This window comes from Indicator indicator, chromosome Z (genome assembly GCF_027791375.1).
Source record: "Indicator indicator isolate 239-I01 chromosome Z, UM_Iind_1.1, whole genome shotgun sequence".
Taxonomy (NCBI): domain Eukaryota; kingdom Metazoa; phylum Chordata; class Aves; order Piciformes; family Indicatoridae; genus Indicator; species Indicator indicator.
The window spans coordinates 39,270,166-39,294,044 of NC_072053.1; the positions used below are offsets into that span (position 1 = coordinate 39,270,166).

Sequence of the window (23,879 nt, forward strand, 5' to 3'; positions counted from 1 at the left end):
CCCTGTCAAGAGCTGCATTACTGTCAACATTAGAAGACAAAAAGGTCATAAGTGCAGGACCAACCAGAAGAAAATGTCCAGTTTGGAAAACTCTCCAGTAAGGCACTGAGTTGAGGTGACTTTTGATCCTCCCCAAAAACGTAATGTGCTGCTATGGCAAGGGAGACTATTCCATCGGGATGCTCTTCTGGGACCTGAAAGTGAGAAAAGGGCAACACAGTCTTTATGATTGTTCATCGCTTTTAAACACAAGATTAATCCAACCCAGGTTTCCTACAGACGTAGTATCTATGCAACAAACTTCATCCTGGTCTTTGTCCTCTATGTTAAAACACTTCCAACCTTCAAACATGTCAGTCTGATTACAGGTGAGTTCAACATGAATTGAACTTGCAAGTCAGTACTGAGATCACTGTGCCTCTGATGACACAGCTTGCACATGCTCTGACTTCAACATTTCTATCTGTTGATTTTGCTGACAAATCAAACATGGACTCAAACACAGCATTTACACTGATCCTACTGCTGTGAATCTTTAGGATGAAGTCTTTTCTGCCTAGCTATCCATCTTGCAAAGCTTGTCACACTGAAGATTCCTATCTGCCTTTGTCAAGTACTCTCAAAGGATTTATTATTTACGCTGCCTGATCCAGGAATGAACAAGGTCCTTTCTGAACTTTCAAAGGTTCTTGTAATATTTACCTCAAAGAATAAGAGACTGTTAAATCTGTAATAAAAATACACATCTCTGCAAGAAGTTCTTCATTGCCAAGTGAAGGAGCAGGGAGTAAGGGGATCATAAATCCCACAGGAATAGTAATGCTGGAAGCCTTGCTTCCAACTGAAAATAACATAAAAGACATTTAGAAAAAAAGCTTTTACAACTCCCTTCAAGACTGGTAACTTTCCCCCACTGTAGTATCAAAAAACCCAAAGCAAACAAAATACATAAACTGGAAACTACTCACAATAAGAAAGGAACTCTGAAATAGCAGTAATAAAGACACAACTCCAAGAACTATGAGGTAAAGATCAGAGAAATCCAAAGTTCTGATCTAAGGCCATGGAGAAGCCCTCTGGCTTTTTAGCAACTTATTAGAGCAAACATTAAAAATACTTGTGAGCTCATACATAGTGCTGATGGACAAATCAAAGGAGAGAACCTAGAATTAGGATCTGTCAAATAAAGAAATGCTTGAGAAAGTTAAGACATTTTTCATTCAAGAACACACAAGTGGTGACAACAGGGCAGGCCAAGGGGTAATTGGGGTTCCAGCAGCAGCATACTCACCCTCAGTTCTACCCAGAAGCGCCATGGTGTAGCCTGCAGCCCATGGGAGTAAAACACAAAGTAGTCTCCTCCTATGCTAGCAACTGGCACGCCATCCCCAAGAGACCAGGTGGCCAGAGCCGACCCTTCATGCGGCCGCACATACAAAGACATGTGACTTGGACCTGCAGGGGTAAGGATGTTTCTACATGTATCAATGGGTCGAGAACAACCTATTTTCCTATGGACTAACATGTTATCTCTGTATTACTATTTGTGTCTTCTCAGCTGCTGCCACACAGCCACCTGCTTGCTCCCCTCCTGCACCTAGCAGGATAGGAAAAGAGTATTGGGGGAGTGTGTCAGAGCCCTGTGGGCTGAGATAAGGAGAGCTTAATAGAACAACACAAAGAGATTAAAAAACAGCAGTAATAATATTAACGATGTAATATATAAAACAAGTGGTGTACAATGCAACTACCTGCTCACCACCTGGAGCCTGCCACCTCCAGCTACCTGTACCTGCCCTTCACTTGTCCCAGTCAACTTCCCACCCTATGTACTGACCATGATGTCAGAGCAGGGTATGGAGTATCTCATTGACTGGCTTGGCTGACTATCCTGGCTATGGCTCCTCACTGTTCCTGTGAAAATTGATCTTATTCTAGCTGAAGCCAGGGCAAACTGTCTTCATAGAACAGAACTGTAGAATGGTTTAGGTTTGAAGAGTCTCAATATCATCATGTCCAACCATTAATCTAGCACTGCCAAGTCAACTACGAAACCACATGCCCAAGTATCACATGTACAAGTCTTTTAAGTACCCGCATGGATGGTAACTCCACCACTTCCCTGGGTAACCTGTTCCAATGCTTAATAACCCTTGAAGTTTTCCCTAATATCCAACCTACACCTCCCCTGGTATAATTTGAGCCCACTGCCTGTTGTCCTGTTGCTTGTTACATGGGAGGAGGGACCAACACTCAACCCCTTTACAACCTTGTTTCAGGTAGTTGTAGAAAGCAGTAAGGTCTCCCCTCAGCCACCTTTTCCCCAGGCTAAACAAACCCAGTTCCTTCAGGTGCTCTTCACAAAACTTGCACTCCAGACCCTTCACCAGCTTTGCTGCCCTTTGGACCTGCTCCAGCACCCTAATATTTGTGTTGTACTGAGGGGCCCAAAACTGAACACAGCATTTACGGTGCAGCCTCACCAGTGCTGAATATAGAGGGACAATCACTTCCCTACTCCTGCTGGTCACACTATTTCTGATACAAGTCACAATGATGTTGGCCTTCTTGCCCACCTGGGCACGCTGCTGTCTCACATTCTGCTGACTATCAATCAGTCCTTTTCTCACTTCCTTTTCTGCTGGGCAGCTTTCCAGCCACTGTCTCCCTAGCCTGTAGCATTACTTGGGGTTATTGTGACCCAAGTGCAGGACGTGGCACTCGGCTTTGTTAAACTTCAAACAACTGGTCACATCAATCCAGCCTGTCCAGATCCCTCTGTAGTGACTTTCTACCCTTAAGGAGAACAACACTCCTGCTCAGCTTGGTGTCATCTGCAAATTTACTGAGAGTGTACTCAATCCCCTCATCCAGATCACTGCTGACAGTACTGAACAGAACTGCTCTCCAACCTGTGCCCTGGGGACCACCACTTGTGACTGGCCACCAACTGGATTTAACTCCATTCACTAAGTCTCTTCAGGCCTTGCAGTCCAAAGTCTATTTTTTTTTTCAATCAAAGTATACAACCACCCAAGCCATGAGCAGTCAGTTTCCCCAGGAGGATGATGTGGGAAACTCTGTCAAAGGTTTTACTGAAGTCCAGGTAGACAACATCCACACACTTTCCCTCACTGACAAAGCAGGCCACCTTGTCATAGAAGGAGATCACATTAGTCAAGCAGGACCTGCCTTTCATGAGCCCATGCTGACTGGGCCACATCACCTGTTTGTCCTGGGCCATATCACCTGTTTGTCCTGTATATGCTGTGTCACGGCACTCGAGACAATCTGCTGCATAACCTTCCCTGGCACCAAGGTCAGACTGACAGGCCTGTAGTTCCTCCTTCTAGCCCTTCTTATATATGGCCTTCACATTTGCTAACCTCCAGTCAGCTGGGACCTCCACAGCTAGCCAGGAGGGCTGGTAAAGGATGAAAAGTACCTTCACCAGCTTGCTTAGTACCTTTGGGTGGATCCCATCCAGCCCAATAGCCTTGTGTGTACCTAAATTGTGTAGTAGATTGCTGACCATCTGTCCTTGGATTATGGGGGCTTCATTCTGCTCCCAGACCCTGACATCCAGGTCAGGGAATGGGGTACCCACAGAACAACTGGTCTTACTATAAAAGGTTGAGGCAAAGCAGGCATTCAGTACCTGAACCTTTTCTTCATGCTTAGTCACTGTTTCCCCACACATCCAATAATGGATGGAGATTCTCCTTAGTCCTTTCCCCAATAATGTATTTATACAAACATTTTTAATTGTCTTTTACAACAGCAGCCACATTAAGTTTTGATTGGGCTTTAAGTCTTTCTGTTTCTCTCCCTGCATAACTTCCCAACATCTTGTAGTCCTCCTGAGTTGGCCTCTCTTCCAAAGGTCATTTTTTTCATGAGTTCCAGCTAAATTTCTCTATTCAGCCAGGCCAGTCTTCTTCCCTGCTAACTGGTCTTTTTGTATGTGGACAGCCATCTTTCCTTTTGGACTCCTTTGCCCTTCAGGATGACCCCTCAAAGGACTCTCTCAACCAGTCTCTTAAATAGGCCAAAGTCTGCCCTCCAGGAGTCTAAGATCGCAAGTCTGATGACCTTTCTCCCTACTTCTCCAGGAGCTGAAAACTTAGTGAAGTCAGTTTCATGATCATTATGACCAAGACAGCCTCCAACCTGCCCACAAGTAACAGATACACAGAAGAAGCTTCAATTACTTCTAGGCAGTGATATGAAATTATAATGTAGGAGACAGAGCTATAAAATGGACATTAAAACTTGCTATAAAAAGATCAAAATAAACAAGGTCATTAGTCCTCCAAGTAACAACTGCAACACAACACAGCTTCCAGTGTATCATGGAACTGAATTCACTCATTCTAATCTCACAAAGCTCACACTGTGTTGGGGATAGCACCAGAACCTGCAATACTGGAGTCAAAACCTTATGTATTATGGACATAAAAATAAACATAGATCACAAAACAGAAGATTGAGCCACTCACCAGTTACTTCAAAGCTTAACCTCATGGAGTTTGAGGATATCTGATCCTTGGACAGAACTTTAAAGTGAATAGGTCTTCTTGGAATCATTTCTGGAGCAGGAAGATACCAGTTTTTTCTGTAATAAAAAAAAAATTAACTTGTTCTCAGTGCAACACTCAGAGGTATTAAATATGAGACACCAAGAAGTGTGCTGTTACTAAACGAAATACTGAAAAGATACTGATTCTAGCAAAAGGCAGCTAAATCAGCAGCTTGTGGCTGAACAAATAGCTAAAGTGCACACTAAAACAGTCACCAGTATGTTTATTCATTATTGTTTTGTAAATTAAGGAAGACGAAGGCAGAGTAAGTAAGAACATTTGCATCTTCAAATTGCTACACTTTTGCTCATAAGGCTCTTGGGGTATAAGAAACAGTCACAGACACTAGTTTTCTTCTGTGCAGATCACCCACTCTAGACTTCCTCTGCTGTCAGCTGAGGTGAGGGGGAAAGACAGGAAGAGACACACATACTTCTACTGTAGGCCTGCTCCTGCACCTTTTTCTGCATTGGTACTGACACCGATTTTCCACACATCAACTTCTACAACTCCTGCAGCAGATCCAGCAATCTCTTGCAGATTCTGGCAGAAGACACTGCAGTGGGACAGCAGGTTAAGTGTCTTCTGAATGATTATTCACTTTTAGACCAAGAATAGCCTTATTTTTTCTTCCCTTATATATATGAGATTGCATAAATGACCAATGTGCTTTGGCAGTAAGCACCCAAGTGAAGCAGTGTTCACACCAACCGGAACATGAAATGCACTGGCAGAATCCAAGGAAGACCACAGAAAGGAGCCTGCTCCTCACACGGAGTTCTAATGGTGTCATTGATTTCAGGTGCATGGGGAGTTATATGAGATATTCCATTATAATCAAAACCATTAATCCATATACCAGAGTCACTTTTAACCAGATTTCCATCTAGGTCATGAAATCTTCTGCTTGTGTGCTAGAAGTAAAAAAAAAAAAAAAACACACAAAAAGATGATCAAGCCTGTGCAGGTCACAAAAGGAGAAGTGATTCTGAAACACCCTCCGTATCAGTCCTCAAGGTTTACTGCATTTTCAGTATGCACCAACAACATATCTATAAAATTAGATAAAAGAAAATTGTAATACAAACACCTACATTCAGAAGTTGTCTGTACCTGGACATATTTGCTTATCTCCCATAATGTTCACCTTTTTTTTTTTTTTTTTAAATTACCATTGCTTACTAGACTCTCTCACTTAAAACCCTATAAAAAAGATCCCTGCTTTTCTGACACAACTGAGCTGAACACAGAAACTGAGCAAAGGAAACATTAGCAATTTTTTCAAATCTTGGAATAATCATAAAGAGCTTTTAAATCAAGCAAGAAAGGGAAAGGTTACTCTTTTAGGGGCAGGGGATATTTTCAGCCTGGGGAAAAAAAAACACAACAAACAACACAAACTTTCTCACAACCAACAGAGGTAATACTGCAAGGCTTTTCTTACCTGGAGAAAGACTCGCTTAGGCTTTGGATTAGCAGCATCAGAACTGTAAGGAAAGAAGATTCCACTACAAACGAGAATCAGAGTGACTACAAACACAGCACTTAAAGTTACTAGCGTCGTTTTTGTACTTTTGACAAGGTAAATGAAGTTAATCTAGAGAATAAAAAGACAGCCCAGTTATAAAACTGCAAGACTTAAATAAGACACTGTTCATGTAACTCTAATAAAAAACAGTTATGGAACTGAAATTACATTAAAAAGACACCACTGCAGTACCACCTGACAGAATATACTTCTTTGTATTCTCAATATTTAAAACCAAGAAGAATAAAGCGAATACTTCCTGGATGTCTTTAAAAGCCTCTTATATTGCAAAATATCTGCCAACAAAAACCTACAACCTTAGTAGCAAGGGTAGCAAGACAAAAAGAGAATTTTTTTTAAAGTGTAGTACATGTATTGTTCAGCCACATACTGCAGTTTACATAAAATGAATGCCTGCTCAAACTCCAGCATTAAATTGTTATTTTACAGCAATCTTTAATACATCATCACAGAGCAGACATAATTTTTTAACTCCTGCTTCAGTGACTTTTCTTTGACTAACATACCACAAAATCTTTCACACATTTCCTAAGATTTTCTTGTATCATTTAAGATGTTGTCAAATCATTATTAACTTCAAGTATTAATTTAGAAAAATATTGCTTCTACTTTAAACAACATTTACAAATTCTACTTACAAAATAGGATGACAGAATCACAGTGAAGACCACGATAAATCCTGCCAACACCACATCTGGTAGAATTTCTGAACCACTTCGACCCATGATGGGCGTAAACATTTCAAATACAGTCCAACTAATATATAGCATATATAGATAGGGAACAAACATTCCCAGCATATAGATCATGACAAACTTAATTGTAGCACCTACATGGGACAGAAAAACACCAAAAGATAAAAATATTTTAAAGCTTAAAGGGAGATAAATACACAATTTTATTAATATATCTCCATACTGCTGCATGGCTCAATACATAATACTGGTCCTCATCCCTGACATGGATATGGAAAGCTTTGCATAGTCAATACCAATGTAACTCCTACAAAAACACCACAAAACTGTTCTTGTATTGAAAGAAAAATAAATTAACAAGTAATAAATATTGCTTACATATTAGAGGTTGTTAACAGCCTTTTAGTGCCCATCAAAATATTGATCACTTATTAATAACCTCACATAGTATTATTTAGACTGATGCACAGGATGTTTTCCAGTGTTTTGTTTTGTTTTTCAGAGCTTCTCCATACCTTGAAACTGTCTTCAGTTTGGGAACCCTTTCTTGTCACAAAACTGCTACATGGGTACTTTGACTATTCAAAGTTTGGGATTTCTTTTGCTTAGTAAGAGTTTGGAGGAAAACACTCAATACACAATAGCAGAGGCAGAAGTTTTGAAATACAACCCCTCCCCACTTCAAAACTCATACCTTTTTGGCTGAATTCTCTATGGATCATCAGTTTAGCCAGTAAAGGAAATGCTACCCATAATGTACAAATGTATGCTGAACAAAGGCCCATCTGAGTAAAGACAGCCAATGCTATCGACCAAATCATCAATGAGGCATCAAAAAACGTATCTCCCAGGTACTGCTTATTCATATTCTGTAACAAATAAAGCAAATGCCCTCATGACTGGGAATATTCCATGTATCACATCTCAAAAGAATACATAGAAAAATCCTTATTTCTTACATATAATTGTTTTCCTTGGACAACAAAATTTTGACAATCACCATCTCGTCTTTCTTTTACCATTTAGAATTATCCATGGCAGTATACTTCTTTTAATTTTTAAAACTTACTCTGATAGCTTGAAAGAGAGGTTAATTACATGGCATAGAGAACAGAAGGGACTGTATAAACTACAATACCAAGAAGATAGAAGGCTAATGGTTCTGATTCACAGAAAAATGGGGCCTTTTTACAAAAAACACTGATGTCGGTGAATCATTTTAAAACATCACATAGTATTTATGTGTGAAAAAAAATTACATCTCCCAAGATTCTAAGCCTGCTTTTCAACAGCAGCTGTTAGTATACTTCTTATATAGTTAGTGCACAAATACTACACTGGTGCCTTTTTATGTCGTGACACAGGTGTCACTTCACAAGTCTGCTTTTTTAAACATATTTTTTGTTTTGAAGAGAAGACATGCATGGGTCAGATAATACCAGATACGTTTTGAAAAAAGAAGGATGTTGAACCATCAATCACATTGAAACAGGCTGTTCCAATGTGCCAAAAGATATGCCAATGGGGGAGGCAACCAGCCTGGATGGGCAAGCATCTTTAGAAGGAATTAAGGGGAAAAAAAGAGGCTATATCACCTTTGGAATGGGAGGGAGGTAACTCAGGATATGTTTAAGGATGTTGTTAGATCATGTAGGAGAAAAATTAGAGAGGCAAAAGCCCAGACAGAACTTAAACTGGCCACTTCTGTGAAGGACAATAAAAAGCATTTTTATAAATATATTAATGGTAAAAAAGAGGGGCAAGAAGAACCTCCACTCTTTATTGGACATGTAAGGGAATATTGTAACTAAAGATGAGGAAAAGGCAGAGGTACTAAATACCTTCTTTGCCTCCATTTTTAACAGCAAGGCAGGAGGACTTCAGGATAACTGGCCTCCTGAACTGGTACATGGGGTCAGGGAGCAGTATAGTTCCCCTGAAATCCATGAGGAAGCAGTTACAGACTTCCTGAGCCACTTGGATCCTCACAAGTCCATGGGATCAGATGGGATCCATCCTAGGGTACTGAGAGAACTGGCAGATGAGCTCACCAACCCACTGGCCATCATTTACTACCAGTCCTGGCTCACTGGAGAGGTCCCAGATGACTGGAAGCTGGCCAGTGTGATGTCCATCCACAAGAAGGGCTGGATGGAGGATTCTGGAAACTACAGACCTGTTAGCCTGACCTCAGTGCCAGGCAAGATTGTGGAGCAGATCATCCTGAGGGCAATCACAGCACTCCTGAAGGATGGCTAAGGGATCATGCCCAGCCAATACAGATTCAGGAGGGCCAGGTCCTGCCTGACCAACCTGATCTCCTTCTACGACTGGGTGACCTGCCTGGTGGATGTGGGGAAAGCTGTTGATGTCTACCTGGACTTCAGCAAGGCCTTTGACACCATCCCTGACAGCAAACTGCTGGCCAAGCTGTCAGCCTGTGGCTTGGACAGCAGCACTCTGTGCTGGGTTAGCAACTGGCTGGAGGGCTGAGCCCAGAGAGTGGTGGTGAATAGTGCCACTGCCAGCTGGCAGCCTGTCACTAGTGGTGTCCCCCAGGGATCAGTGCTGGGCCCCATCCTGTTCAATATCTTTATGGATGATCTGGAGGAGGAGATAGATTCCACCATTAGTAAGTTTGCAGACGACACCAAGTTGGGAGCAGGCATTCATCTGTTGGAGGCTAGGAGGACTCTACAGAGGGACCTTGACAGGCTGGACAGATGGGCAGACCTGATAGCATTTAACAAGTCCAAGTGCCAGGTTCTGCACTTTGGCCACAACAACCCCAGGCAGTGCTACAGGCTGGGGACAGAGCGGCTGGAGAGCAGCCAGGCAGAGAGGGACCTGGGGGCACTGATTGACAGCAGCTGAACATGAGCCAGCAGTGTGCCCAGGTGGCCAAGAAGGCCAATGGCATCCTGGCCTGCATCAGAGAGAGTGTGGCCAACAGGAGCAGGGAAGTCATTCTGCCCCTACACTCAGCACTGGTTAGACCACACCCTGAGTACTGTGCCCAGTTCTGGGCTCCTCAGTTTAAGAAGGACATTGAGATAATTGAATGTGTCCAGAGAAGGGAACGAGGCTGGTGAGAGGTCTTGAGCACAAACACCCACAGAGCTGGGGTTGTTTGCCTGGAGAAGAGAAGGCTCAGGGGAGACTTTATTGCTCTCTACAACTACCTGAAAGGAGGTTGTAGACAGGTGGGGGTTGGTCTCTTCTCCCAGGCAACCAGTGGCATAACAAGAGGACACAGTCTCAAGCTGTGCCAGGAGAAATTTAGGCTCAAAGTGATGGGAAAGTTCTTTGCAGAAAGAGTAATTGGCCAGTGGAATGGGCTGTCTCTGGAGGTGTTCAAGAAAGATTGGATGTGGCACGTGGAGCTATGGTTTAGTTGTCAGGAGGTGTTAGGTATTAGGTAATAGGTTGGACTTTATGATCTCTGAGGTCTTTTCCAACCTGGTTGATTCTGTAATTCTGTGATATGATTTGGTTTTGTTTTCTTTTACAATTACATGGGCAGTGCTGTAGTGTTCATAGTGCAAAAAACTTAATTAGGAATCCTGCCTGCAGCAAGAAGGACTGCTTGTGTGAAAAACAGCTATCAGAAAGCAGCCAGTTAATTTTCGGGCTAAGAAGGAGAAAAAGAAAAAAAAAAAGGCAGGGAGAGGAGATGGGGAAGAAACCCAAGATGCCAAACCCCTTTCAAAGTAAAAACCTTATTATAAGCTCTTAAGCCAGAAACCACATAAGCACTGGCTGTGGCAGCCAAGTAAGAGACCGGCTTCCAAAATTTTTACGCAGCTCTAAGTACAATGTAAGTCACAGAGGCAGCACCAATTGTACAGCATACTGCAAGCTACATACAGCACGCAAGAAAATTAAGAGATTCAGGATGCTGAGTTGGTTATCTGCTGATTAAACAAGAAGCAGATCCAGAGCGTGGAATGGCTGAACAGTTAGTGAAAGTGTGTTTTCTTAATCACCTCTTCTGAAGGACTAGGAAATAGTAACATGACATGTTTTACATGTCCCATGTAAACATGTTTTACTAATGGCCCATCTGTTCCACAGGAGGACATCATCCTGTACATTGAAAGGTATCCAAAAAACTAATTCTCCAGCAGTTGCTCTACTCTTACCACTGAAGGTTCTGACAGGGGAAGAAACAGTACCTTACACTGTATTCTACTAGGCTTTTGCCCTTTTTTTTCTGAAGCTGTTCCTAAAGGACATTACTAAGGAGAGAGGTGTAAGTCATGAAGCTCTTAACTCAAAGAGAGTAAAGCAATCCTTATGCTTAGATGAAGTAGACTCTACTACATTTTAAATAGTTCTGTTCAATACAGAAAAACCTTTTGCATCTTTTTCATCGACTCAAAACTGTCTTCCACAAACACTACATTATACTTCAACATTAACAATGAAGTCAAGCTTACCTTGTAGAAGAATTTCTTGATTAGTGTATGCACAAGAATGAGCTTAGCTGCAGCTGCTGTGCCATACAGAAACACAGAAACATAGAAATGCGTGTACCAAGAAAGAGACCGCCCAATGACAGAGACAAACACTGCCACCATAAGGACTGCCACTAGTGTGCAGAGCCAGCTTAGGAGTGTTAAGCCAAATGCAGTAAATAATTTCTTCAGGTTGTCAATACCTATGAAGAAAAAAGAAATTTCATTCAGCAGTCATGTACTCTACTGCAGAATATCATCAAGATTGTAATTACCCCACAGTGTAATTACTTTAATGACCAAAAATGAAACTGCATGAGAAGTCCACTCTGAAGATTTCTTAAGTTTCTTAAGTTACTTAGCCTATTTCTTTACAAGTCTTTGTGTAGTCTTCCCCACTGCAAGATTTATTCTAGAGTACTACTCTATTTTGAACATTACCATGTCCTCAACACTAAAAGTTGATTGTCTTGTAACTTTTTCTTACTTCAAAAATGTTTGCTGTGTTTTGAGGGGCATGGGACGATGGTGTTTGATTTGGGTTTTTGCTTGTTTGTTGTTTTGTTTGCTTTTAAAATATGTTCCTACATGTACCTGAAAAGGTCTAACTAGAAGATGCAAGTTGTTTTACACCCTTTATTAAGCTTTGTTATCTTTTTCCCCATTTGTTGTTTTCTTATTTGCTTCTGCATATGGACAGGTGTTAAAGACATATGATTCTACCTGTGCTAACAGATCAAAGAATTTATATAGCTACTAAGCAAAATTTCAATATTTTAAGTTTCATTAAAGGATAAGAGACATAAAAATGATTCATAAATGCTACATCTGTAGCCCTTTATATAATACAGTCTTTTTTCATCATTATTATTCACAGCTGAAATTTAAAACACAAATTCCTGTGGCATGCTACACACCTAAAATTTCTTTTTGAAGTTTATTTAAAAAAAGATGTCTTAATGACCTGAACACATCTTCATCTACTAACTGCTATTTATTAAAGGGTAATGTGATTGATCATGGTTTTTTTTTAAGAACCAGACTTACCTCTGGTTTTGGCCTGTAATACTTTCTTGCTTAAATAAAGAAAAGCAATTGCTGCAGTAATGTAGTTCACAATAGTGCCAACACGAGCCGGATAAGCCAAGACAAATAAACCAAGTACATCAAAGAACACAACATTTCCGTGTCGATACTCAAAAGATTTAGCCAATTTATCTGATGTTGCTAGGTATTTTAGGACAGCTAGAATATTGTCACCTATTAATAAAGCAGATAAACAATGTAACTACATTGAGGTTGACGAATCATACAGAGCAGTATTTTAAATACAAGCATTCTTAAAAATAAAACTGTTTTGAAATATCCTCAAAGATGTGAATATGCAACTGGTATTTTATGGTTCACATATGTTGTTCTCATGAGTTTAACCTATACAGCCGTTACTAAAATAAGCACAAGCCCTTCTCCAGGTCTGATATTAAAGCATTTGACTTGAAATTTAGCCCACAGAAGAGTTTGCAATTTCATAACCTTCCTCCTCTTTTCACTGCCACTGGTAACTCCGTGTTTCACTGACTACAAATTACCTGTCTTTCTTTCCCTAAATGACTGTAAAGTAGGAGACAAGGCTATATTCCTTTGTAGTCTACAGGTACCAAACACCTGTTCTTTTCCCGCACCACAGCCAAAATAAATCTAATCAAGTAAGAACAATTGTTCTCAACTTCCATTTTGCTTTCACTTGATCTGTAAACATATTTACTGGTTGAAAAGTTTCTCTGTTTTTTTTTCTTTTTAAGCTGTGATATAACCCCAGATGTTCTGCATAACCATCATGACCAGTAAAATCATCTTTCCAACAGGAATTTAGAAGTGTTAGTTCCTGTCCTGCAGTTGTATTGGTGCAAGAAAGCGTTTAGAACTCTTATACATGCTGGTCATTTAAGTTGGCTTGTGTATAAACTTAAGAGGAAAACAGTCAAAATCCTGGAGGCACTTAGGATTATGTTAGCTTTTCCTGGAAAACTGGATGCTGATAAAGTTTATCTTCCCAAGTTGATGAAACATATTTCCTTTCTACTGTAAAGATAGACATACAGTTAATTCTTTGTTCTTTAGAACATGTCTAGCATGCTCTAAATGTGCGATTAAAATTAATAATTTCTTGCAATGGTAGTCTTACAGCAAAGCAAAAGACATTTGTCTTCAGTAAAAATTACTGAATTCTTAAAATACTTACCTGCTCTCTGAATGGAATCTGTTAAAATTCTGTCCGATGTGTCATATTTTGTATGATAAATGTAACCATTTTCGATAAAAGCCAAATCTATTCCTACAGAGAGAGAAAAAGCATGTTCAAGATTATATAAATCTAACACCTCAAAATAAACATGATTGCCTCAGGTATTTTTCACACAAAACATTCATCTAGTCTAGTTCGTAGCGCACTCACATCCTTGAAGACAAAAAAGTTTGCTAACTGGGACTAACTGGGATTGCATGTATGTTTAAAACAGGACACTTCTAAAAGTGTCTCTATACTGGAGAAATGTGAAAGTTTTTAATCATGTCAGAAAAGATGGATAAGATGCTTCCCAAACATTTACTAGTAAAACATCAACAGAGATCCATGCTGAAAAGTAATAAAAAATAATATTTTGGAACTCTAGAAACACCTTCACAAAGTAAGAGGTATTATCTTTTTACTTCTGACTTATAAACAGCTTTCCAAATAGCCAGTCTGAAAACTCTTAATTTAAAATCCAAGTAATTTGTTTAAATAAACAAAAAATATTTACCAAAGATAAAAAGGGTTTCTGCAACATTAATTATACATTCAGTGTATCCCAAACACATGCACACCATCAGCTGCATGAGCAAATTGCTGCTGTCTGTTAAGAATCCTCCCAGTTTTGGGAGGTTTAATAAGACAGACCTCAATTCTACCAGCGAGTGCACTGTTAATTGCTGGGGTGTTTTCCTGATGTTTCAGAAAACCTTTCTACCATATAGTTTTGTTCTGGAATGCAGCAGTCTCCAAAAAAACATCCTTAAATACCTACATGATGAACCAAATCTAAAGGCTCTTGCACTGGTAAGAAAGCAGTAACATTTGCTGCCAATTTGAAAGACAAAACAAATTTCAAAACCTTGTGAACTGTGGACCTCCATGTCTTCTGATAACATACCTGGCACATTGCCAAAGTCCCTGTAGATACGAAAGTCTGTATCTGCTGGGATAACGCCACTCTGGAATATTTCCTGTGCCACTACAGAGGCAAAGGGATGTTTGGCTGCAACCACATATGCTTGCACCAACCAAGGATTCTCAGGTCCTAACAAAAGACATGCAGAAACTTCAGAAAAAACACCTTTTGAACTTCCAATAAGATACATATATCTTCATGGTCACCAATAAATAAAGCAAAAACTCATTGGTTTTAACGCTGTTGGCCCAAAGGGTATATACTAACTGCATTTGTGTTGGCTAAATTACTCACACTCCAGAGAATTAGATTTACAGAAAAGAAGACTGATGCCTTGAGTATTCAGTGGCAGAGTGGATAACGCATCTCCCAAATACAGCACTAATAAGAAGTCACAACCTTTAGCAGAGTCTCCAACTTATCATCTACGTATCAAACCTGTTTTTTAGAGAAAAGTCTCTCCACTTAGCACAACTAAACAACTAAGCAGGCCCAGCAGCAGAAGGAAGCCTGCAGTCCTGCTAGAACGGAACAGAAGTTCAATTACAGCCTGCTTCCTGAGATGCCAGTATTTCCCTGGAAAGATTTCCAAAGAACTGCTGTGAAAATTTTAAAAAGCGTGTGGAAGTATGAGTATGCAAGATATACAGAGATATCCAAATCTGTATTTCTCCTTATTGCATGGACATAAATGGGAAACATAACTTCTGTAATTCTGCTCTACACAGGCTTCCCATCTACGAGGCAACCTCTGTAACAGTGTTTTAACCTACAGATACCTAAAATGGAGAGAGCAACTTGCTGCATAGGGTTGGGAAAGAGACACAGAGGTTCTCCTGTCTTTTGCTTAGGAGTCACTTTCAATACTTCAAGTCTACATATCAAATTATCCTAGTGTAGAAACTGGACACAATGCAAGCTCATACCTGTTTGAAAAACAAGTTCTTTTCCTCCTACACCTGCTGCCTCCAGGTTAATGAAAGCTCTAATTGACTTTGCCCACTCATGTTGTGTAATGAAGCCATGACTAGCCTTGATGGGAAAACAAACAAAAAATATATATAGGTCAAATATCTTCTAGACTAGCCTAAATGTTATTTTCCATCACATGTTATCATAACTCAAGATTGGACAAGGCAGCTAGATCACTTAACATAACACAAACAGATGCAGAAAATCCAAGTTTTCTAATTACATTAATATGGACAATCTAAGTATATCTTTCCCTTCAAAATCAAATATGTTTTCCTCAAAACATTAACTGTGTGGCAGTTCAGGCTGGGTGCCTCTTGTTGCTGCCACATAAGTTACACCTCTGGCATCCCAAGTGTCCAACCCAGTCAGGCGGACACAGGAAACGGCGTATTGCTACCCACAAATCCTGCCCCTATAAAGCCATCTGCAGAGTCACTTTCTTCCTCTTTTGTCCTTCTCTGCTCCCGTGGGAGATGCTCTCCTGTCGGGTAATGGTGGGGGAGTATCTCAAGGCCTCTTAGGCTTGTCTAGGCCTAATGCCAGGAGGAGAAAGGGGGGGGGTAGTCTCAGACCTGGCCAGCCTGAGACTAGCCTAGCAGTGGGAGGGGGGAAGAAAGAGTTTGGGTTTGGGTTTCGGTATACCCTCAGGTGGGGAGAAGGGAAAAGTTGGGAAGCCTTTGGGTGTTGTGAAAGGGACTCTGTACACTTTGGGATATTCTTGCCACTACACTTGTAGTTTTTGTAGTTTCACCAATTGCTTTTCCATTTAAACTTCCCATCACTCTCCAATCCATTTGTGTGAGCGTCATTCTTTTGTCCCTCTCAGGGCAAGAGGGGATCTGTCTGACCTCAAACCAGCACACTACGTAACTAATACTCCAACAGACTGAATACAAGCCGTATCTGCAGTTACTTCTTCCTCTGTCAGTCTTAATACACAGCTTTGATGTACATTTTATAATTCAGGTATATTCTTACCTGCAAAATATTTTCTTCTGCACCATTAAATAAGAATATGACAGCATGCTGCAAGGGCTCTGATGATTTTGAAAGTGTGTTAAGTATTTCAAGCATCACTGCGCAGCTAACAGCATCATCACTGGCACCTTAAAATAATCATCAGAATAATATTGTTTACAACAAACACACAGAATTGCAACAAATAAACAGAGAATAAAAAAGTTTTATGCTATCTCAGTCACTTAATCTAATTGAGGTACAATTATGCCAAGCTTTGGTATATTTTCTGCTACTGCTTGTACTCTTTGTCTATACTAGTTAAAAGCATCAGCAGAAAAAATATTCAAAAGTTGAGCAAGTGAAGTACAAAGACATCAGATCTACTACTACTGTTCAAGAAAAGTAAACTAACTGGATTTCTAGGCAAGCAAAGTGATCATTAGCTATTCTAAGAACAGTATGAATAAACAAGGATGTAATTTTCACGTACAGCACGCACAGATTTTAATAAAGAAGTATTTCCATTCAAGTCACCCTAAAGCATTCTACACTGATACAGTTCATTCAGGTAAGTGGACAAAACCTCAAAGTAACATAAAACTGCAAAATGAAACAAAGAAAACACCAAAACTCCCACCTGTAAAACATTCTTGAAATTATATATTGTAATACAGTACTGTTATGATCAGATGCTTTCCACCACCCTTCTTTCTTTCCATAAAACCCCTTTTTCTCTGAGCTCAGTAGTTTGTTCCCTTTGAGTTCCTCATACAACACTATTCTAGACTTGCTCACACCTCCTTCTATGCACTGCCATTTTAAAAATCTCAATTAAATATACATCTTTAGGCCAAAGTCTCCTACTGCAACATTTCCCTCATTTTGGTGCAAACTAGCATCTCTCTCCACCCCACTCTAATCAATTAAGATTTGGAAGCAAATAGAGAAAATTTAACCTAATTCCTCTAGGCCATAGTGACAGTGCAGTCAGGCCTTGGCATGTTATTAGGGCAGTCACCAATAGCTGCTAAAACTGTTAGATCTCCACATAAAAAAGCAGCTCTTCCAAAGCTTGTAATTTGGCAAAATTTAGATATATCTGCATATTCCTGATAGAAACACAAATCTTAGTCTAAGTCATAGCCATTATTATTGTATGGAAGTATTTTAGAATAAACAAAATCAGAATCTTTCCAATACACTCTTCTTAATCTGTTTCTCAGAAACAAATGCATTATTCTGCCAAAAGCTTTCCAAAAAGCCACTCAAAATAGGACTTAGAGCGCTGATTACATAGTTACCTGATTTTACCAGTAGTCTACTCTTAGCCACACTGAGATCTTTTATCTAATTAATATTGTGGTGAAAACACAGCACAGAAGCAATTACAGTTTTCAGCAAGATTCATCACTTATCTGCCTTTCTGGGAAGATCAGTAATTGGTTTCAACATACATACAGATGCACGTCAGACTAAAGCAGGTGCATAATCACAGACTGCAACACAAGCTTATAGAGACAGTGTCATCCTCAAATACTTCATATACAGCACAACTGCCAGGACATTAAAACAGATTTATGGAATGTATCAGTAACCTGAGAAAACCATGTCATCAGCTACATCTGCAACAGTAATTTCAGGAATGTTTCTGCTTTAAAGTTTAATAGGAAAAGAACCAAATATGCCAGATAAACTAAAAATTAACACCATTAGAACTTATTGATGAATTCATCTCACTGATTCTGTTTAACACATTTTTAGTAATGAAAAGAGATGCACATAAATAACTTGCAGAAATACAGAATTGAGAATAAAAGGTTCTTGCTTAGGTTGTGAGCAAATTTCACACTAAGACAACAAAAGACAGAGGCATTCTTCACTGCTGGGATAAAGGGACAGGCTGCTTTCTGATTACAGACAAGCATACAGGTGGCTTTCTAGCTTCTCCAAAAATCTTATATGAATCACGATTTTTTTGCCGTTTCTGTGCAAGGCTTGTAGAATATTTTACGGTCTGAGTAACTATAAAGACAGTTATATGCACAATCCTATATTACAACCCATAAAAGTGGACACATAAGGCATGAATTTAAAGAATTTTCAATAATCAGTGTGTTACGCTTGTGAAGTGTTCCTTTTAAGTTTAGGGAGACACATTTTAAATGTAAATACAGTAACTGGCATCTCTGCAATTGCTCAATCACAGAGCATGTATAATAACTAAGTTTAACTTGTTTTAACTGGAATTTTTTTATATTTAATATTTAACTTTAACCGGAAATAATCTTGTCTAAATACCATTGATGAGAAAGAGAAGTTCTGTATGCTATTTGTTGATAGAAAAAAAGATGGAGTATGGCAAGTGCTTTGTTTCTCTAGCTAATACTCAAATGATTTCTTGATAATGAAAGACTATTTGCATGTGCTGAAGAACAGAAGGTTTGCCCCCCACCCCTCCCAAAAAAGAATTGTACAAGGTGTGAATAAACAGACTTCAGCAAAAGCTGTGCTGTTAGTGACTTGGAATCTGTATTTTTCAACTGCAGTAACAGGCACGGACCTGTGGCTGAGTGTCACAACAGACATATTCATGGAATTTCTAGCTCCCTCCCTTCTTGGGACTGTTAAGTATGATAAAATCATGTATTTACAAAACTGTTTACACTCTTGTTGCAATTATTTAACATGCAGAGGGACAAGAATCAAAGAGTATGCAACAGTGAAAGTAGCAGCAAGAAAGATGTACATGCTACAAAGGCAAGAATACCTTAATCTTTGACTACAGCAAGTCTTTTGAGAGAGAAAAACAAATCTGGCACAGCTTGAAGATATTATACTAAAAATTTGAGATAAAGTACAATACCAGCAAAAGGCACAGAGAACATAGACTTATTAGTGGGAACAGTTTCTAGCAAAAAGCATCCTAAGAAAGGAAAGCCAGGATCACAGGATGCCAGGGATTGGAAGGGACCTACAAAGACCATCAAGTCCAACAACTCTGCCAGAGCAGGACCACAGAATATAGTACAGGTTGCACAGGAACACATCCAGATGGATCTTGAAAGCCTCCAGAGAAGGAGACTCCACAACCTCCCTGGGAAGCCTGTTCCAGTGCTCTGTGACCCTCACAGTGAGGAAGTTCCCCATTGTGTTGAGGTGGAATCTCCTGTGCTGTAGTTTATATCCATTGCCCCTTGTCCCATCACAGGGTGCAATGGAGAAGAGCCTGTCCCCTCCCTCTTGACACCCAGTCCTCAGATATTTATAAACATTTATCAAATCCCCCCTCAGTCTTCTCCAGATTAAAAAGCCCGAGGGCTCTCAGCCTCTCCTCATAGGGCATGTGCTCCAGTCCCTTAATCAGCCTGGTAGCTCTCTGTTAGACTCTCTCCAGCACATCCCTGTCCTTCTTGAACTGGGGAGCCCCAAACCAGACTCAATACTCCAGGTGAGATCTCACCAGGGCAGAGTAGAGGGGGAGGAGAACTTCCCTCGATGTGCTGGACACACTCCTCTCAATGCACCCCACGATACCATTGGCCTTCTTGGCCACAAGGGTACATTGCTGACCCATAGATAACTTCTTGTCTACCAGGACTCCCAGGTCCTTCTCCACAGGGCTGCTCTCCAGGAGATCACCTCCTAAACTGTACTGGTGCAGGATTAAATTACTACAGAAGAATGGAAAGACCTGAATAACAGGTGTAAGCAGCACATGAACTACATGCATAAGCAGTGAATTACAAAAAAAAAAAAAAAAGGCCAATATAAGCAAACTTTCTAGATTCCTAAACATAATGTCTGTAATTTTTTGCCTAGCAGAAAGTGAGAGCAAAATCTTGACTTTGATAGGACCACTCTGTCACTCTAAATACTGAATCTCACTGAAATCAGGCATGCAGTATTCTGGCATACAGCTTTAAGGCTACCTGGTGTGAGAAGACAGCGAGCCAAGCTTTGTGGCTCATGTAATATACAGAAACGCAGAATTAGGATGTGGACCTACCCGGGGTATTTGGTACAGAATCAAAGTGACAATTGGATAATACTGCATGCTGAGCTCCATTTCGAGGTTCCAGCTTCACTACAACATTGGTTATGTTTGCATAATAACTAGTAAAGCCTCCTAAAAAGTCAATGCTGAAGGAGCCTGTGGGCCTCTGTATATCTACAGATATCTTGTGAGCATCTGTGGTTTCTCTTTCTATTGCCTCAATTTGTTCTAAGAGGTAGTTAACTGTAAGAACTTCATTTTCTGGACTTCCAACTGTTCTGGGCCAAATTGCTGTTATGTTGTCAAGATATGCCCTGTAAGAGATAAAGTACAAATTCAGCATGAACATTTAGTATGCAAGTTATCTACAACAATAACATTCAAGACTCAGAACAAGTGTAAAAGATTAAAGCCACTTAGTAACTGTAGTAGAAGTTTCAAAGATTATGACAATGGACATACAGTACTGATCCTCATTTAGAGCTCCTCCTCCTGCCTGCCACAATATTAAACCACGCTACTGTTTTTTTGGTTTGAACATGTCCATTCAAAAAGAAACAACAGGGTGTATAGAGAAACTAATGATTTTATCTTTAGCAAGGTTCTGCATATGCATACATGCACCTTCCTGAACATCTGAATAAGCACAATCTTAGCTAGATTTACACCAACGAAAAATTTGGACACTAAGTACTTTATAATATTATGAGATTAAAACTATGGAGGACACATTGTTTGATCAGCCCAAACCAGCACTTTCAAGAGCCAGCCAAATACGATGGCTGAAGCCCTAACGATATTTTTACCTATTTTGCCACATGAGGCCACGGGAAATCTGAGCTCTTGGTAGGTAGGACTGGGAAAGAAACAAGCACTCCGCGAAGGACAGTAACAGCGCAGCTGATGGCAGAGGTCCCCCACCGGCTCAGCCAGCCAGCAAGACTCCCAGACCGCACACCAGCTGCACCACCACCATCAGCTCGGCGCTGCCGAGTCGGCCCGGTCCGAGTGTCCCCTTGGAGGAAGGACCGGGCTGCTCGTGCCGGCCTCCAGCCGGGGCCCTAGGCGGAAAGCAAACAGCAATTACAGCTGCTGTCCCGCTCGGGGCAACTCTGAGTGGACTATGCCCCGAGACTGGCTTGACACGGGAAGGTCTCACGGCTGTTCGGCTCATCCGCCCCCGCAACGGACGGCGGGCGTCCCTCCGGGCAGGACGGGCAGCCCCGGCCCCGATCCGCCCTGCCCTGCCCTACCTGGCGCGAGGGGCGCTGAAATCATAGGGCCCGGCGGCGGACGGCTGCATCAGCAGCTGCCGGTGCGAAATGTGCACCAGCGCCCGCAGCCCCAGGAGGTACAGAAGCACCAGCGGGGCCCCCCACTCCTCGGGCAGCGGCAGAAGCTGCCGCCGCGACCCGCCCTGCTTCTTCTCGCCCACGTCGCAGTCGCCGTCCTCCCGTGGCGACAGGTGGCGACGGTCGCGTTCCCGGTGACCGCCGGTCGCGCGGAGCCGCCATACAGCTGTCGCCGCGCTCCGCTCCATGGTCCGCCAGCGCTGTACGGTACGGAAACGGACGAAGGTCAAAAAGCGTCTCGTCCCCTTCACTGCTAGGGATGGCGGGGCCAGAGGGCCGGGGGCGTGGCTCCGGCGAGTCACGTGGGGATGGCAGGGTGTCGCGGGCGCCGGCGGTTGGGATGTGGCGTGTACGGTGTGAGCGGTTTGGCGGGCAGCTGAGGGTAGCTTCTAGCTGTGCCGGGCCAGGCCTGCGTCTAGATACAGGACCTAGGTGGTGGTGGTAAGTGGCGGGTACTGGGCCGGGAGAGGTGGCGCCCGTTGTCCCGTCACAGCGCCCGGGAGAGCAATGGCTTGACCCTGCATCTGGGCGAGAATCGCGCTATTAAGACGTACAGGTCTTCGTGCTCTCACGACATTCTTAATTTTTTGTCGTTGTTCATACTGAGAGGAACGTGTGTAGAAGTAATACTGGTGTCAGTAGGGGAGCAGTGAAGGGTGCCACGAACGTCACACCAGAGACAGGTGTGAAGCTGTCCAGAACACCAGAGACAGGTGTGAAGCTGTCCACGAACGTCACACCAGAGACAGAAGCTTCACAGGCCAGCGATGCTTAGGATTCCCATCTCTTTTTCTCCTCAGTGTTACGTTTTTGGCATTTCATAATTAGAATTACCCTCACTGGAGCCCAGCCCGGGTGAAGTGCAATAACTCTTGGAGGTGCTAGTGAGTAGCAGCTTCCAGTGAAGTCGTGCCAGGCAGAGCGCTGATGACGGTGATGGGCCCAAGCTGTTGTCAGGAACCAGCCTTCCTGCAGTGCTCCACTCCAGGTCAGAAGCTTCTGCCTGCTCTCCTGGTGCCTTCGATGGTCATTTTTCTCATTTGCTTGACTGCACTGTCAGCACAGACAAAATTACTTCTTACAATGTATGAATTCCAACTCCAGATTATGCTACTACATTTAAGACTCAGTAGCATAGTTACAGGCCGAGACGCTTGTTTTATTGTTATGTTCAATTTTTTCTTCATGTTTTTTGCTTCATTTAACCTGTGTTACCTCCCTCTTTACAAGTATACAAACATAGCCTGAGATTTAGTTCTACCAAGTAGATTTTACATTAGAGACAGCTCTACTATGAAAAATTCCAGTGTAAATGTTTTCTTCAAAATATAACTGCATAAATAGTCCAGTGAAATGCTTCAAGCACAAATAGCCAAATAACCGAAAATGTGATGGAATTGAAGCTGCCCTTTGAAAATGTTGTATTAATAGACTGTGTGGTGGTAAGGTAGTAGTAGTAATGAACATTTAAAAACATGGTTTTAAAGAAAGATGCAGCCAGATATTCAATGTTGATCTGTGTTTCTCTTTAGAAATTCCTAAGTAAGTCTTAAAGTTGCATAAAGGAGTCAAGCGTGAACTTTTATTTTTATTTAGTATATAATATCAGTGCTAAAGTACTGGGGGCCACCCCTCCTGAAAAGCTTACATAAGCAGCTTTGTGCAGGTACAGTTCCTTTCCCACAATACATTCTGCTGCATGTCAATTTGTCAGAACAGACCCTACATTATTGATCAGGTGAGTAATGCAGAATTTGAGAGAATAGGAGCTACACATCATTTGTGTTAGCACTGCTTACATGAAGATTAGAACTGTGAAAGAGTTTCATCCTCATTTTAGTGGTCTTTTTCCTTTCATTTTTGGAACAACACTTAAAACCCCCTCAGTTAATGAAAAGGCCTGACTATATTGATTTTTCATGACAGTCATACTCGACTAGTCAAAATAATTTTCAGTATTCTGCCAATTCAGAATTCAGAAGTAAATTCCTGCATTAGATCATAAGGACTTCTGATATTTGGAATACTGACAGCCCTTTTATCATTCATTCTGAGCACAGAACTTGTGAGGGCAGTGTGCAATGTGAATTAAGGTGGAAGTACAATGC

The 23,879-nt window shown here is 41.3% G+C and overlaps 1 protein-coding gene across 1 annotated transcript; it reads right to left on the minus strand.

The window, feature by feature from the left end:
- Positions 1-18: 18 nt before the first annotated feature.
- Positions 19-21,959, minus strand: ERMP1 (endoplasmic reticulum metallopeptidase 1). The gene is made up of 15 exons (XM_054397986.1): positions 21,673-21,959; positions 20,432-20,733; positions 16,444-16,571; positions 15,417-15,522; positions 14,473-14,619; positions 13,524-13,616; positions 12,329-12,541; positions 11,264-11,484; positions 7,519-7,693; positions 6,768-6,958; positions 6,025-6,177; positions 5,292-5,494; positions 4,500-4,615; positions 1,292-1,455; positions 19-194 (listed from the first exon to the last, which is right to left on the minus strand). Exons 1-15 carry the CDS (start codon positions 21,957-21,959, stop codon positions 30-32), a joined length of 2,664 nt encoding a protein of 887 aa, XP_054253961.1. The 3' UTR covers positions 19-29.
- Between the last annotated feature and the right edge of the window lie 1,920 nt (positions 21,960-23,879).